Raw genomic sequence first — 17,182 nt, forward strand, 5'->3', positions numbered from 1 at the left:
GTTGAGCATGTGAGAGGAGAGTTGTTTTTATGACCATATTTTAACAGTTTTTGGGATTAATACGATTAAGCGACAATATTCTCCAGCATCATAATTTGCCGCCATAAAATATATAATGCCTTTTACGTATTAGGTGTATGATATAAAATGTTTCTTTTACTCAAAAATACTGAACAAGGAGATTTTCATTAAGAATTTATAACTTTCTATTCCAAAACAGGAAATAAAACCCTTTTAAATCCTTAATAATTGTCGTGCTTATCGGAATACATCATACACTGAGTAATGATATGTAATAATAATATGTGACTATTGTTTGTCGGAAAGTGTATTACAATAGAGTGGATTACAAAGTGTTTGCCCGTATTTGTCGATAACTCTGTTCTAATCTGTATGTATTTTTGAAATACGTTTTTTGACAATATAATTGTGTCTATATGATAGAGATCCAAGACATTATTAAACTAAACGTTGTCTTAAATTATTGTTTCGGGTTTTTTTACAGTCGACGAATTATGCGTAGACATATTTTAAAGTTAAATAACCAACTCCTTCTAAGTAATCAATTAGGCATATTATCATTGTTTAGTTAGTGTGTGCTTTGTAGGTCTGTTCCCTGATGTGGGATGGGCGTGTGTCAAGAACGAGTAACTATAGTAGTGATACGTGGCCTACATGGCTGACAGGTGGATGTGTTCGAGGACGAACTCAGGTAGATCGCACCCTAAATTATTGAAAACGCCTGTGTATTTTGTCACCGTGCAAGATGATTCTCCGAAAACTTGTTGTTGAATGACAATAATTTGAATATAGCACAAAGAGACACACGTTGATGTATCAGACGGGCCGCGTAATCAAACAGACATGACGTGTTAATGTGTTATATAAACTGTGCAGTAACAATACAACATTATATAGGTTTTAAATACCTACTACAACCTTTCCATCGGTATTGTGTAGATGATAATAAATTGATATTATTATTTCGGATGAAGTGTGTCCGCTGCAGATACGCATAGAAAGAATCGTTATATTTTAAATATCTGCGTTTAAACAGAAAAATAAACATTTTTTTTTCCGTCATAGTACTTCTTCTCAGATGATCTAAACAATATTATATTTAACTCTCAAGTGTATGGGGTCTTGTGCTTTTCCAATTATGACGCTCAGCAGGTAAGTACCCACAAGGTAACAGTCGGTAATGTCATAAAATATGATATTAACATGTATACGTCTTTTAACGTCCCATTTAATTGTTTGTTTCTACGAAATAATAAGTATTGTACGCAACTATATACGGACTACAACACAATGTTTCGTGTTCCTTATATTGTTGTTACCCACGCCAAGCATGACGATATTCCATATTATAATTATATTATATTATAGCTGTCGAAGGGATCTTTTGATGTCTGAGCTAATGTACAGGTATACAAACGAAACATATAATGTACATATATATATATATATATATATATATATTAATAATAATAACAATAATAAATAATAATAATAATCGTCGGGAGAGTTTTGGTGAGCTTTGGATGAAATATTGTTTGCCGGTGTCAAAAGGATACGCGTGTATAGACACCTACACCTATAACCTACCTATATACTATTGGAAAATCAATAAGTCACGATTCTTTTTTGATACGCAAATGACCCCGTTCAAAAGCACCGCTTTCCTCGGAGAGATAAACCTTTATTCTGTCCATATTTCTTTTATTTTCACTCACATAAATATCCCCGTTCGCGTCCATCTCCCTTCGTTCCCTATTCACCATTCTTGCGCGCGTGGCCATCTTTTATACCGGATTAGGAATCACACGTAAAGGATGCCATACATATACAACACGTGCAATGGTGATCAGAACGTTAATAATTCAAAATAATCGTACCCGGCCGATTGCGCCCTATACAATATATGTACTCACTACAACCGTATCCAAGAGTAGATAATAAATGAGCAACAGTGCGCAGTGAGTACTATATATATATGTGTGTGTGTGTGTGTGTGTGTGTGTGTGCAGTGATGGGTACAAGTAGTGAGTGTGCGAGGTAAAGTGTATATTGTACGGTATTGTGGCGGGGAGGTTTTTCAATTTTGTAATTTGTTCGAGAAGCCATTTTTTCCCGCAAAAAACACATTGCCCAAACGATAATATAATATTATGGCCTGTGCCGCGTAAAACCATGGCCGATGAAGGGGATAAAATGATTATTTTTCGCTGATTAATTATTCGTGTAACATTATCACAACGTCTAGTAATTATTATCTTAACGACGTAAGCCGTCGTTGAACTCTTTTTGCGATTCATATACTGTTTAGATATAAAACTATGCTAAGCTAAAGCACAGAACAGTTGCAGTTATAAACGAGTATTATTATTATACATTTCAGGTGTAGGTTATAGGTTGGGAACAATCTTTAAAAAAATATCATATCAATTTTCGTATTTTTTATTGTGCGCAGATTTTATCTTTACCTACGTTAAACCAAATTACCACGGTGACATTACCAACGAGCCGAAAAGTTTTTAATTGTGACAAAAAAAAGTTTTAAAATACACTTCGATCGTTGTGTTACGGTCCGAAAACTGACAAATCCTTCGTAAATAATATATTATTTACAATAGTGACATTTGAACGGAACAAGTTGACAATAATCTATTAAAAAAATGTTGATATCTCTATAAAATCGTTTTGGACAACCCGACAACGGTCATGTTGTAGTGAGCAAACTATGACTTTTTAATAAATAAAAAAAAACATCTAATGTAATGATATGCTTATCACATTATTTAACACCACTCCGGTCGTGATAGGTATCATTGTGTCAACCTACCTAATATTATTATGCGATAATGTCGACATTTAAAAATGCGCCCACCCATAGTAATAATTATAAAAAAATGACATTGTTAAGTGTATCTAAGCCTTATGACAATATTTCAATAACTTATAATAATATAATATGCTGTGAACATTAAACAGTGTGCAAACAATAGGATCTATATATAGGCACTTGCAGACTGTTTATATAGCTGATGCAGCTTAGTATTCGCTTTGACTTTGGTGCGTATACATATTACATATTATATGTTGTGTACAAAACAACAGCGGTATCATTTTACGGTAGGTACCTATGTGCATTCAGTCATTTATTCCGAAGAACCTAATATTATAAATAAATTATTCTGCACACAGAAGTTGGTTTTCAAAGTTAGTGTTATCACGTTTATCCTTTGTAGTCGAACCCATACATACCTCCAAGACGCACACACACACACACACACACACACACACACACACACACACACACACACACACAGATTTATTAGTATATTTTTCAATAACGTTTGACTCTTTATGTGTTCACGAACCTATTTTCTCTCTCAATTTTTGTTTTTCTGCACTCGCAACCTGGCCGAATGCAATCGCAAATTGTCCAATATAATATTAATAAAATTGTATATTATATAACAATACATTTGGGCACAGCTCATAATACATTAATATTTCAGATTCAAACAGTTATTAATCGATTAACGTTTAGGGATAATATCAAGATTTTTACTGTCATATTAAAGCAATTTAACTAATTTAATAATTATTATATTAGCTGTAAAATATTCCATTCTGCTCTTAATAGCATTTTGATGAGATACATTCGGGAAAGATATTATGGCAATATTGTTGATAAAGTTCAATGCGATATTAATTAATACTTGTGTTTAGTACGAAACTTTTAATGGTGATTATATTTGGTGTATAGACTTAGTATAAAGAAGTTTCGCGTTAATGTCAGTTAACAAGTTACTAATGTGTTAAAATATTTAATTTTTCTTCTAACAAACATATTTTCAAGATTATAACTTTATACTTACGTACATATAAAACTATAGAAAAAGATCAATTTAATCGGCTTAAATTTAATTTCCACCATCAGGTGTTTTTAAATAAAAACATGCTCGTATAATATTATATAAATACAACTGAGTACCTAATTTAAAGAAAAACATTCTTGTATAATACAAAAACAAATTGTACTGCCTATTTATTTTTTCATTTGTGTGACTTAATAGTAGCATCTCATTTGAATTGCCCGATATATGTATTTAAAGCAAAATACTTTCATAAAAGTATAAAATATTAATCGATTTTATTCATAAATATTTTAAATATTAAGAGGTACAAACAAATTACTGATACTCTTTTCGTTTCACTTAGTTCAAATTAAAAAAAAGTTCTAAAGTCTAATACTTGTAATTTAAGAAAATGAAAATTATTTCAAGGAACAATTTCAGTTTTTATAAAATATTATGTTGTTTCCATAACATCAACATATTTATCTGTAAAAAACTCGAGTTTAAATAATATTATGAAGCTTACTTATTTTTATTTATTTTCCCATAGGATATAGTATGAATAAATCTATCCGCCCAGTGGCGTGGCGAACTAAAAAATTTTCAGAGGCAAGTATATTCTTCGATAACCACCCACCCACCCACCTAAGAGCCCATGACCTATTATTGAACATTAAACACTAGGTTTGTATTCTCTCTCTTAAAAATTGGCCTATAAAAACATTACATTTATGGGTTTGTGGGGAAATTGCCTCTATCAGGCAATTTCAAAACCATGTTATAAGATTAATCAAAATAACATTAAATGAGATAATATTTTTTAAAAGATCACTTTGGTGTTTAATAGGGTTAAGTAGCACAAATTACAATAATTAAAATATCACTTAATATTTTATTTAAACAATAAATTCTGCATCAAGAGATCGGAGGACTTTGCAAATATGTCAATTGCTTCATTACGATCAATTTCAATATCTCTTTCACAGCTTAATATAAGTAAACTTTCCAACCGATTCTGCCCAATGGTTGATCTAAGCCTAGATTTAACTAGTTTTACCTGAAATCATAATTGTGATGATTTGTATTTTTAGTAAAATTAGATTTTAAAAAACAATATTTGGTTAATAAAAATATAAAATAATAGGTACAGTTAATAATATTATTATTATCTACATTTTACAAAATTATTAGAACTAATTTATAGCTAAAGGTATTTGCAAATAAAAAAGACAAAAAAAAAAGTAGAGAATAGCCATAAAATATGTAATTAAACGCAAAATATGATTGCATAGCCACCAGCTTAGACATTATATGCATTGCACTTGTTTCTTACTTTGTCTTTTTTAGAGTTAAACAAATATAAAAATGCTACAAGTTTTTTGTTCTATTTAATAATAATGAAATAATAATTAAAAATTACCTTAGAAAAGCTGCGTTCAGCAGATGCGGATGATGCAGGTATGATGCACAACGCTTTATATGCCAAGTACAAATTTGGAAAGGCTGCTATTAAGTTGTGACTTGATAATAAACCCAAAATGTCTAAGCTAGACATTTTTGTTGTACTGACTTCTTCAATTTCAGAATCATCACTTATTTATGAACTAAAATCTGGTTGATCAGTCCTGTCATTATTTTTGTCATTGTATATACTTGTTGTTGTTGAATAATTGTCATTAAAAAGATCATTTAAGCTGTTGCTAAATGTTAAATATTCAGATTGTAATTTATTAGTATCAATGTCTATCCAATTCGATAATTGTTCAAACGCGCTACTGGGCAATTCACTTTTAGTTTTAATGGATAACATACGTTCCGGAGTAAGCAGGCTTAAATCTTTAAGAATTTCTTGAGAATCATTAAATCTTGTGTCAATTGATGTAATAATAGCATCTAAAACTTTAAAACAAACGTCACAGCGAAATAAATCAGTAGGAGATTGTAGCACTTCATCTCTGGATAGTTCACCAGGCATTATTTTCTTCTTTCTTGCTCTTACCATTTTGAAGTCACATTGGGAAAGACTGTTTTTAGTAGCAAATTCTTTAGCAGTATTAATTATTTCAGTACATCCTTCATCAGTACGCAAAATTTTCAATCTATTCTTAGCAATATTCACCATTTTGATAGCTTGCATGAAATCAATAGATTTTGATTGCAAATAGTTTGAAACTTCAGTGGAAACCGAAAATATTCTTCTCATCAGAACCAAAACTAAGATAAATTGGAATGATGTTATAACCGAAATGAAGTTTTTGGCTGTTGAAGTTGTATAACGATCTGAATCATTTGCTTTTGAAATATTTTCCAATGCTTTCAGCAGAGCAGAGTACTTTTCTTGAATGACAACCAAAGCTCGATCATGGGATGTCCATCTAGTAATGGAAAAACGTTTGATGCGACGCTTTTGTTCTCTCGGATTTAATATTTCTTGAGATTCTACAAAGGCAGCCGTCCGTTTTCTAGCTCTCATAAATTCAATTAAAGCGCCAACATTACCGAAAAAAGTTTTGGTATTAATGCAGCAATCACAAGTATCAACTATAACTAAATTTAGTTTGTGGGCAAAACACCAAGTAAACATTGCTTTTGGATTCTCCGCTTGTATACGTGTTTTCAATCCACTGTATTTGCCTTGCATAGAGGCAGCACCATCATATGTTTGAGCAATCATCTGTGTTTTCCAGTTGATATTGTATTTGTCTGTAATGCTACAAAACACTTTAAACATACCTAGACCAGTAGAATCAGAAGCAGTTTCTAGTGCTACCAAACGCTCTTGAGGTTTTCCTTCATCTATGTATCTTAAAATGACAGTAAATTGTTCTTGATTAGAAACATCTGTAGTTGTGTCAATTATTACAGCAAATTGCCCTGACTTATTCACTTGTTTTAAAATATCCTTTCGAACCATATCCGCCAATATACAAAGAAGTTTATTTTGANTATCCGCCTGTATCATATTATATTTTTCACGATAAATCATTATTATTATTATTATTATTATTATTATAATTATGTATCAAACCAATTGAAATTTGTTGGTTGTATATTTTTATGAAACTTGGTATCACCTATATTATATTGGCTACATCTGTTTCTTGTAACGAGTGGCAATAGAAAATTACACATTTGTTTTACACCACACAGCTACTGCAGACGTGCCAAATAAATATCTGTAAAACCATCTTTTTAAAATTATTTTTTTTTTCGAATAACCCCAAACAGTATAATAATATAATAATGGGTACTCTATTTTTAGTGCACGAAAAAAAATTGGATGAAATTCGACTTCGAACTCAGTAACCGTGAAACGAATAATTCGATTTTAAATTCATACTGCAAACAAGAAAATGATAATAAAATTGAGTGCAGTATAATAGTAGCATGAGTCCAACTAAGTTACAATTTAATTGGCACTACGAAGCATCTTATGTCAGTGGCATAACTTGAGCCTTATTTTTGTCTGTGGAGGAGGAGGGGGCAATGAGAAAATACTTTTCACGTATTGTATCTAAATGTGTATGGTTGATGAAGTGGAGTCCATTTTAATTTGTACTTCTCAAATAATTCACCGCAATAATAAATATATATATATACCTACAAGTAAACAATAAGAAGCCTTTCTTAAAGTCTTGTAGAATTGCAAAATTGGTGAAAACATAATAATATCAAGTTAGTAATAATTGCATTATAATATATTGTGTATTACTCAAGTTTATCTATACTCAAGGGTGGACATTAGTTAGTTAAAAATAAAATTATTTTTTTGGATTTCAAGCATAATATGACGTCAGTTAACTCCAAAATTAACTTAATGACCTTCCTAGTTAAATTAGTTTCCATTGTAAGAATTTTGTTTTAATTTCAATTAATTTGAAAAAAAATTATTACTCTTTAAATTAAAACATATTTCTGAAAATCTAAAACTCTGGTTAAAACTACAAACTAATAATTTGTGTATTTATTCACACGGCATCTTTGCCTTCAAGTAAATCGCCATAGGTCAGCTACCTCCTTGCCCCCCGTCCCCCCTCCCAGAAAAAAAATCTGTTGAACGTACAATGCGGTGCTGGGACGTAAGACTGAACTATATACGTTTGACGTGGCACAGCCCAAAGACTTTAAACTATCAATTAATATTACATAGCAGTCAAGTTATCATTTAATTTTATGAAGCCACTGCCCACTAGTGCCCCGCATCGCGGATTGAATTGTTTGAACTCACCGAATCGATCTATAACGAGTGTAATAATATTGCGAACTACCTTATGCGAAACTGGTCTTTGAACTAGCCGTATCATATTAATATCATCATACGGTCATATTGCACAATATATCGTCGCCAATATTATTGAATATGTACTCGGTCTGAGTGGACCCACGTGGGGCATTTAAGAGCCGCGTTCGGGTCTAGGCGCAGTGCCGTGTACCCACCCGAGCTGAGCCGCGTGGGTTACGACGGGATTATGTGAACACCGCTCGCGACACGCAACGGATAAAAATCCTCTCACCGGGGAAATCTCGTAGACAAACAACGTGTAAATAAAACAATAGGGTTTTACCTAATAAAGTAAATTGAAAACGATTCGTTATTTGTTTTGACGTCGTACACAACAGCGTTGTAGTTGTATAGTTGCGGTATACCCGCCTATTCTAAATAAAAATTCGACCGAGTAGTCTCCGAATTATTAAAATGTATATACTGACCCATGATATTCTTTAAAAACGGTCTTACAGGAATATGAAAATATATCTATAGATGTAATATCGAATTTGATACACTCAGGCAATTATTATCACAAAATATACGATTTCGATATAACTTTCATTTCGAAATCATCAGTGACGCCCTGTGTTCCAAACCTTTTACCATGGATTCGTTTACTATAATTAATTAATAATTATAGAACACAATGTTTAATAACTCGAACAGAATTAAGTCTAATTTTGATTTAGATTGGTACATCAACATTTCCAAAAGAGTCATAATCTCAATAATTTACAGGGAAAAAAGGTGATAGGTACTTATTAGAAATAAATAAGTTATTGGTGTTTCATGAATGGCGAAAAAATCATAATTCAAATTCATTATGAAAAGAAAGAATGAAGATGATTATGATTGGTGAATCACACTGTATATAATATCATGTAAATTAGGTAAGTCGGGAGACGGTTTTTCATAAAACTGAAAATGTGTGGCGTACATTTTTTTTAAACCCAAATTATTGTTTCGTGCTTGTAACTTATAATATGTATAGTGTATACCTATAGATAGTTACAACTTATGAGTTTTAGTGGCAAAAAAACGGACTTTCCGTATGCTTAGTAGATTAATTTTTTACTCATGCTCGCTATTATAACAAAAAAATGTATTGAAAAATCTGATAAAATATTTGTTATTTTTATAATAATAATTGACAGGTGCTTAATTTTTAATTAAAATGTAAAAATTGTATTTTATAAAACGTCCGGAGTAATGCATAATTTAATATCTATGTGAATTATTCGACAACGCTGATTTGAAATAATTTTCGCGCGCTGTTCATCACAAAATAAAACCACATATAATTGCATCAACTATTTTACGTATTTTAATTATTGTTTTAGTCGTGCAATAGTCGTTGATCTGTCGTATCTTGTGAAATAAAAAAAAAACTGAAAAACTAGTGATTAGAAACCGAAAATACTGGTTACACGAGGTTAAAAATGAAAAGGTATCTTTAATCTTATTTTTAAGGTACACACTATAAAATAATATTTATCTTGGTATTTTCAAGTTGATGAAATATACATCCATATTCAGAACTCGTATCTTATAAACCAAAAAATAGAGGGGTTTGGATTATTTTTTTGAAAAATGCTTAGATACAAACGTAGACTTTCAGTTTAATGGTACCTAATTAAGTTATTTAATTGAAAACATTAAAGTTTGATAAATATATTATTATAATCGAGTTGTTACGAGTTTATGAGTTTGCTCACGACTTAATGAGATACATTTTACTTATGCGTTTGTATAATTTTGAAAAATTCAGCCTCGAGTGTTTGTAAACATCGGATTAGGTGTATTGAAAATAAATCAAAAATAGTATCGTGTGTATTAATTAGATTAACAATGAAAAATAACTTTAATTGATAACGAAATGAAATAAAAAACAAGCAATGAACCGACATCACAGTCAGCTCAAATAGTTATTGTCGAAAACCACAAATGACACATTTCACTTATGCTATTTGGGACCGGTAGCAATGTATACATGTGAGACATAGTCCACTGCACAGGTGAAGGAAAAGCATTATTTTCTCCAGAAAGAAAAGTTCATCAGAAATTATATAAGCCTGTGTGAACTCAATACTAGGGGGAGTATAAGCAGAGACGAAAAAATGCATAACTAAAAATGTTATACAAAAGTTTAAAATAAATTAGAATGTGTTCCTTAAGGTTAAATGATTTGAATGCTCAGACTATGATCGGTGACCTGATTTAAGGCTATACAAAACGTTCTATACTTGAAAACCCAACAAAAAAACCCACCCAGGTTAAGTCCTCATCGCAGTCATGGAATGATATTTGAAAGATATTTCAGGTGGCTCAATAGAAATGGAAACTGCAAGAAATAGAGGTGAAAGGAAAATCTTGGTGGAAGCGTATAAAATGCATCGATGACCTGTATAATAGCACTAGTAATAATAATAAAAATAATAATAATAATAAAAACTGGAAAAAAAGAAAACTGAAATTGTTGTAATTTACTGTTTCAGCATTGACATAAACTGTAATATATGGATTTTTTTTTATAAATATGATTTCTCTACGAGTACTTACAATAAGTTATGGAGGTGTTTTTTTTATATGTTTCTCTGTTCCATAGAAGATCTTCGTTTAATTGTTTTACAGTTAAATCGAAACAGCTTGGCACTTATCTTACGTTTATGTGATAATTAATTTGTAAAATGTCCTGTTTGTTTTTAAATAAGTTATTAAAATATATAAGTATTTACGGAATCTTAGATTGAAATGGTGTAAATTAAAAAAAAAAAATGTTTTTAAAATTGAATATAATTAACTAAGGAGAAATAAAATGAGTTTATTAATGTACATTCTGTTCATATTTAACTTATAATAATTTATTCTAAAATAAAGTTCCAACGAAACACAGTATATTATATCATTAAACAAAATATATTGGATATAATATTGCGGTTATAGTTTTAACCGAATAAAACGCTTTGTATTAAATAAACAATTTATTTACTTTTGATTTTGATTTTGTAAACATGTTTTTCAATTTTCAATTGGTTTTAATCGCCAAATATTTTATATTGTATTTGTTTATAATTATGTAACGTTATCAAATTTATACTAAAAAATAAAATATAAATAAAACAATGGTTAGTGCTTTATTTAAACGATTTATCATCAAGAGTAAACACATTTTATAATCTATAAATAATAATATACATGTAATCAATGGACATATAATAATAATTATAATACAAACCACGATATGAAATACTAAAATATTTATATTTATTTTACGCTTTAGTCAATAATATTGAAATATGCTTTCACATGAACAAATTAAATGCAATTGTATTAATAACATACATTTTCATGCTGAAAATTTAATAAAACAAATAATAATATAAAGTTGTGTAGGTGGTATTCAGATGCTATTATACTATTCCATTTTTAATCATATTATAAAGCTATAAAAACATGGTTCAAATATTTGTGTTTCGTGGAAAAAAAACAACAATAGAGCAATTAATTAATTCCTATATCATTTGAAATGTTTACCACTAGTAGACAATAGGCTCTATACAGTTTAAAATATCTCAACTGGCCAGTATAATTATTACTGGGTACGCACGCATTTGTTTTTGATAAATTTAAAATTTAATTTCCCATATTAACGTAATCATAACTACATATTATAATATCTGAGCATCAATCGTATAAACATAAATTTGCTATTGTTTCCGAAGGTTATCGGTGTATTAACTCATATTCACTCAGATTTTAAATGTAAACGGGCGTTTATTGGTTCACTGGTTTCGAAATTATATCACTATTTACCGTTTTTTTTAAACATAAAACTCGAATACACCAATAGGTGAATAAAGCAATATTGCATGACGAATTCTCCACACAAATATTTTCTTTTTCTTGAATAATACAAATTATCAGATGTTAGACGGCGTTCCGCATAGGCAATATAGGTGTTCAACTGTGTAGAATAATATTTTAAAACCTCTCAAATATGAGATTGATGTATGAATCAATCATAATATTTTATGTACAATTTTTTTGTTTTCGTTAGTTTACATTTCATAATTTGGAGAGTTTTCAAATCAATTGGTATTAAATTACTTAATTAATAGCTAAACTGTAATCCGCTAGCTAAATAAAAAATAAAAATGATTTATTATAGCTCATAATATTCTCTAATTCCATTACGGAACGTTTTAAAATGATTGTGAATATTATGTCACGGAATAATGTTTGATATTATGTAACGGCCTAAACTAAGCTGATAGTATAGTAAGGAGTAAGTTAAAACGTTTAGTTTTTTTAAGAAAAGGAAAAATACAATTATATCACAAATAATTTAAAACAATAATATGACTTATAATATTATTATAACCACGTTTTATTTTCATTTTTCAGACTTGCCTAAAGATGGTCCGTACATCACTGGAGATAAATCAACTTACCAGTTTGGTGACACGATAAATTTGAACTGTACATCAGCCAAGTCTTACCCAGCATCCAGTCTGCATTGGTACATTAATAACATTTCGGTAAGTAAATTACGATCAAAAATTCTTAACGGTATTCGATTTTTTTTAAAATTCAAAACAAAATGCAATTTTAAAGATAAAAACTCTTCAGTAGGTCAATGGCTTATTATTATCATAATATTATGTCCGGTAAAACATGTTAACCGTATTGTTAAGAAATCGAAATATTTGATATGTTTAGACTAGAATGACTTAAGTCTGATAAATGAAGAAAAAAGCCGTATTTTCTATTATTTTAAATTTTAATTGAAAATTAAACCAAAAGTTAGACCTTTTGACTCGTAACTCGTGTTCAAATAATAGTAATATAAAAAATAAAATGTAAATAAATGGTTTCCTGCGAGTTTCGTCGTTTTCGATAACTGCAGCTCGGTAGATGCGTGTTTCTGTAAAGGTCTCTGGACACCGTACGACCCTTTATGCGGTCATAATATTCCCGATATGAAATGGTCTGTTCAAAGACAGGTTATAATAATATAATGTTTTACAGTCATAAACCACGTCTACTACCGTCCCTCCTCGGAGCTCCGGCAAGTACACGACTGTATACTGATACCATCTATATTTATAATATTATAATATATACATTGTGTATGTGTGTGTGTGTGTGTGAGTGTGCCAGCAAAGTATACCGGGACGAAATTACATATTTCACCGACTATTAGAAACTCCTCCGAATCCTTTTTTTTTGTGTAGTAACAACAATTTTTTTCAATTTAAAATTTCACCGTTTCTATACACTATTTTTCGATCGACAGTGTAGATGAAAACGCAATAAAAATTATATTTGTATTAAGTATTATAATGATGTTACGATACAATTTTATTTTGCAACTTATAATTACTACACCCGTGTACGTACAATAATTTAAATCAAACAATATTCCTTTGACATCGACCATAGTCCACACCATATAGGAAATCGAATACAAAATATCTGCTAAAATAACACTTCAAAAATAACCGTTGTAAGAAGTGTAAGTTTGTTAAATTTATTTTTGTCGATTTATTTTTCGTTTAAGAATTGTATACATCAAATAATATACCTATCATATATTTTGATATAAATGTGTTGCCTCGTAACATATTTTGCAAAAAACATAAGACACATATTGTTTTTCTTACTCAATAACAACGCGTTCTGTCTTTCATATTTATTCGGTATAACAATATACGTACAGATAAACGATATATTTGTTATACTTCAAAAACCCAAGTCACATGGATATGCGTATTATATAAATATCAGATACATATAAGCTGAATTGTATGTAGATAAAAAGAAAGCTTTATTTTAACATAGTACTTCTATATCTAATATTGCACATTAATATTTATTTTATCTTTTCAACCTTTCGTACACGACGAGGATTTGCGAAAGATAACCAAACTTTATAGATAAAACATTAATAAAGTACTAAATTTAAAACAAAAATGAGTCATGTGGAACCTATATTTTTTTTCATCGCTATTATAATTGAAATAATATGAATTACTTTAATTTGAATATAAACGTGATGGATTACTGGCAATTAGACTCTATATAATACGTAACGAATTCAAATCGTATAAATTTAAAAACAAACCAATTACGCTTTCCACACAAATGTAGGAATTCCATACTTTAGACAGTAAATTAGATATATTAAACATGGGTTTAATGACACTAAATCGCATAAATTATTTATAGCGGATACGCATTCTACGTCTGACGTGAGAAAATACACAAAATAAACAAAATTACTCTAAGAAACGGATATTTAAAGTATTGCAATTAACCATTAAAATGTCGGATTAGAACTACGAAATGTTAAACTTGTTTAAAAACGTTCCATTTTAAGTGTTTAAGTTTTTTTTTCCTGTTAAATTCATAATCTTTGATTACGGTCCTAAAAAATGTATACACAATAATAATAACTATTAACATAATGTGCAAACTTTCATTTGGTTTGTTACTTAATAAAAATAAAATTTGAAAAGTTGTTGACAGTAAATAAATATTTAATTTAGTTTGTACAACGTAATGTGAATAATTTTTTCAAGCTTGAATAAAATTAAGTACCTTGTAATTGCATTTATTATAATATTATTTTAGTTACGAAATGAATGAAGTAGTAGGTAGTTGCTGCATTTCGCTATCTAATATTCAACGCGCCTTTCGTCATTAATATTTGAAATATGAGTTTTTTCGAGTCAATCGCCAAGAGCTTTGTTGAATATTATCAAATCATGTTTACAAACGTTTAGTACAGTTACCTGCAGTTACCACCTATTATATACCTGCGTTTTATTTTGAAACTATTGCCAAACAGTCGAGGGAACTTACAAACAACCGTGAAACATTCAAATTAATAACTACAACAACCGTATAATAATAATAATAATAATAATAATAATCATAATAATAATAATAATAATATAATAGCTGCCGCTGCATTTCGCTTATCCAATCGTATAGTTACCTATAAAGAATCTATATTTCGGTTGAAACAGGAAACTGCATTGCAACGGAGATTTAAATCTAATCCGACGTCATTCGTCCATGCGCGTTTTAAAATATTGTTGTTTATGGCGTTTAGAAAAAAGACACGTTTTTTCTCTTTTTTTTTTTACGACACAAAGCCGGCCAGATTGAACTTGAGCGTTCAAAAAGTGTGCGAGATAATATATTTACGGGCGCGAAAAATAATAAAATGTTTATTTTTTCTTCGCTCTTTATACCTACTGGAATGGCTATATTTTCGTCGGGGCGGTTTTATTGCCGCCGGAGACGAAAGACGGAGACCTACACGGTCGCCCGCTAATGAAACGCACAACCAGCTCGGCTGTACCCTATATCGGATTTACGCCAAAGATAAATTCTCGCACAACAAAACGACGAAGGCGATGTAGCCGCCGATTCGGATTCGTTTTTCTTTCTCTGGCCGCCTTATCGCTTGTTTAATTCCGTTACCGAGATTCCGCTACTAATATACACTTGCAGCAGGTGTTTAATTAATTGCTGTCCAAATAGTGACTATATTAACACACGAGTGCAACGCGTAATTTCACAAAACTCGATTCGTATAATATATATAAATATGTATAAATATATATCAGTTTGTTTGCTTATATATATGTATAATGACTCGTGGAACGCAAACACAATTAAAAACCATTGTTTATTAGTTGAAATAGATCGTTTTCGAGCTGACGCCAAACAATTTTAGCGGACGCGTAAATAACCCTACGACGGTAGGCAACTTTAAACATACTATTATTGTAGGTAGTTGATCGTTTAAAATTAATTCGAAAATCCATCAACTAAATTTCTATTATATAAGTACCGAGATCAGGGGGGAAATGTTTTGTTTAGTTTTCGTAAAACTCGCCCCACCGAAGCTCTGGAGACCTAACCGGAATATACGTGGTACCTAGGTATCGTACAACAGGACCCTCACGAATCGCCTTTCATCTGACCTTCGAATTGCCTCCCATGAATTTTTTTTTAAAAAAGAAATTGCGTTCCGACTCAAAAATATTATTCACTTCAACACCTCGTGTTTTGGGCAGCGACCTTCATTGTACTGGAATCGCCTCAGATAGCTTTAATTAATTGATTTAGAACCTTACATTATAGTAAATATTAATGAATTAAATAATTACTACCATTTATAATATACACATTGAATATACAATTTTTACAAATATACTGTTTCAAATGTTTAAAAAAATCAATAACCAATACAAAAAATAATATAGATGAAATATTTATCATCTGTTATACAATCAAAAACTTAAGTTTACATAAATATTTTAGTAAGTAGATTGACACAGCAATAATAATTAATAATAATAATAAATAGTGAATAGTCAACACATAAGTACAATAATTTAGATTAAATATAATTCTATTAGACAGTCATTATTTTTCATCTCACAGTGGAATAGTTTTGCTGGTGGTTCAGAGAACTGTTCAAAAGATTTTCGTTTTAAAACGTCGCTGAGTATCTATCTGTTGACCTTTTGTTCTCGATCTTTTACTGATAATCGACAAATGAATTGGTCTGAGAAATACTGACTGCCTTAAAATTAACATTTTTAAATACTGCGGAAATCGATATGAATAACGATAGTACAATAGTACATGTACAACTATCGATATATTAATTAATAATCTAGGCGTGCTATAAGAGACAATTCGAGTGATAAAAAGTCACCTAACTAAATTTGGAAGGCGATTCGAGTGTCACCGTACAATATAGTTAATTACTATTTAAACAGAATCTTATGAGCAGCCCTGTACGTGGTCTAACAGTGGACAAAATGTTTTCGAAAGCTGAGTAGATGCTCAAATATAGGTATGGAGTATACTGCTTTAATACCTATAGCGTTTAAACGTGTGTCCTTAGTCCGACCATTCATGAAGCGACAAAGCATTAGCTTTTTGAGTTGAATGAAAATCCATTTCACCACCTTATATAGCCCACGTGTAATCCTCTCGGGTCTAAGACACATGCGAAATGGAT

General features: G+C 30.2%; 2 protein-coding genes across 3 annotated transcripts in view; one reads left to right on the forward strand and one right to left on the reverse strand.

The window, feature by feature from the left end:
* The window catches only part of LOC111033116 (carcinoembryonic antigen-related cell adhesion molecule 6-like), an 84,770-nt gene that overhangs the window by 61,543 nt on the left and 6,045 nt on the right, over window positions 1-17,182 (forward strand). For both annotated transcript variants that reach the window (XM_022313709.1, XM_022313710.1), the window contains exon 5: window positions 12,541-12,674. In XM_022313709.1, the coding sequence (XP_022169401.1) occupies window positions 12,541-12,674 (134 nt within the window). The remainder of the gene's footprint in view (window positions 1-12,540; window positions 12,675-17,182) is intronic.
* LOC111033114 (zinc finger MYM-type protein 1-like) lies at window positions 4,468-6,792 on the reverse strand. Its single transcript, XM_022313708.1, has 2 exons — window positions 5,287-6,792; window positions 4,468-4,923 (listed from the first exon to the last, which is right to left on the reverse strand). The coding sequence occupies exon 1, from the start codon at window positions 6,778-6,780 to the stop codon at window positions 5,464-5,466; it is 1,317 nt and encodes a 438-aa protein (XP_022169400.1). The 5' UTR covers window positions 6,781-6,792; the 3' UTR covers window positions 4,468-4,923; window positions 5,287-5,463.

The sequence above is a fragment of the Myzus persicae genome, unplaced genomic scaffold, assembly GCF_001856785.1.
Source record: "Myzus persicae strain clone G006 unplaced genomic scaffold, MPER_G0061.0, whole genome shotgun sequence".
NCBI classification, from domain to species: Eukaryota; Metazoa; Arthropoda; class Insecta; order Hemiptera; family Aphididae; genus Myzus; species Myzus persicae.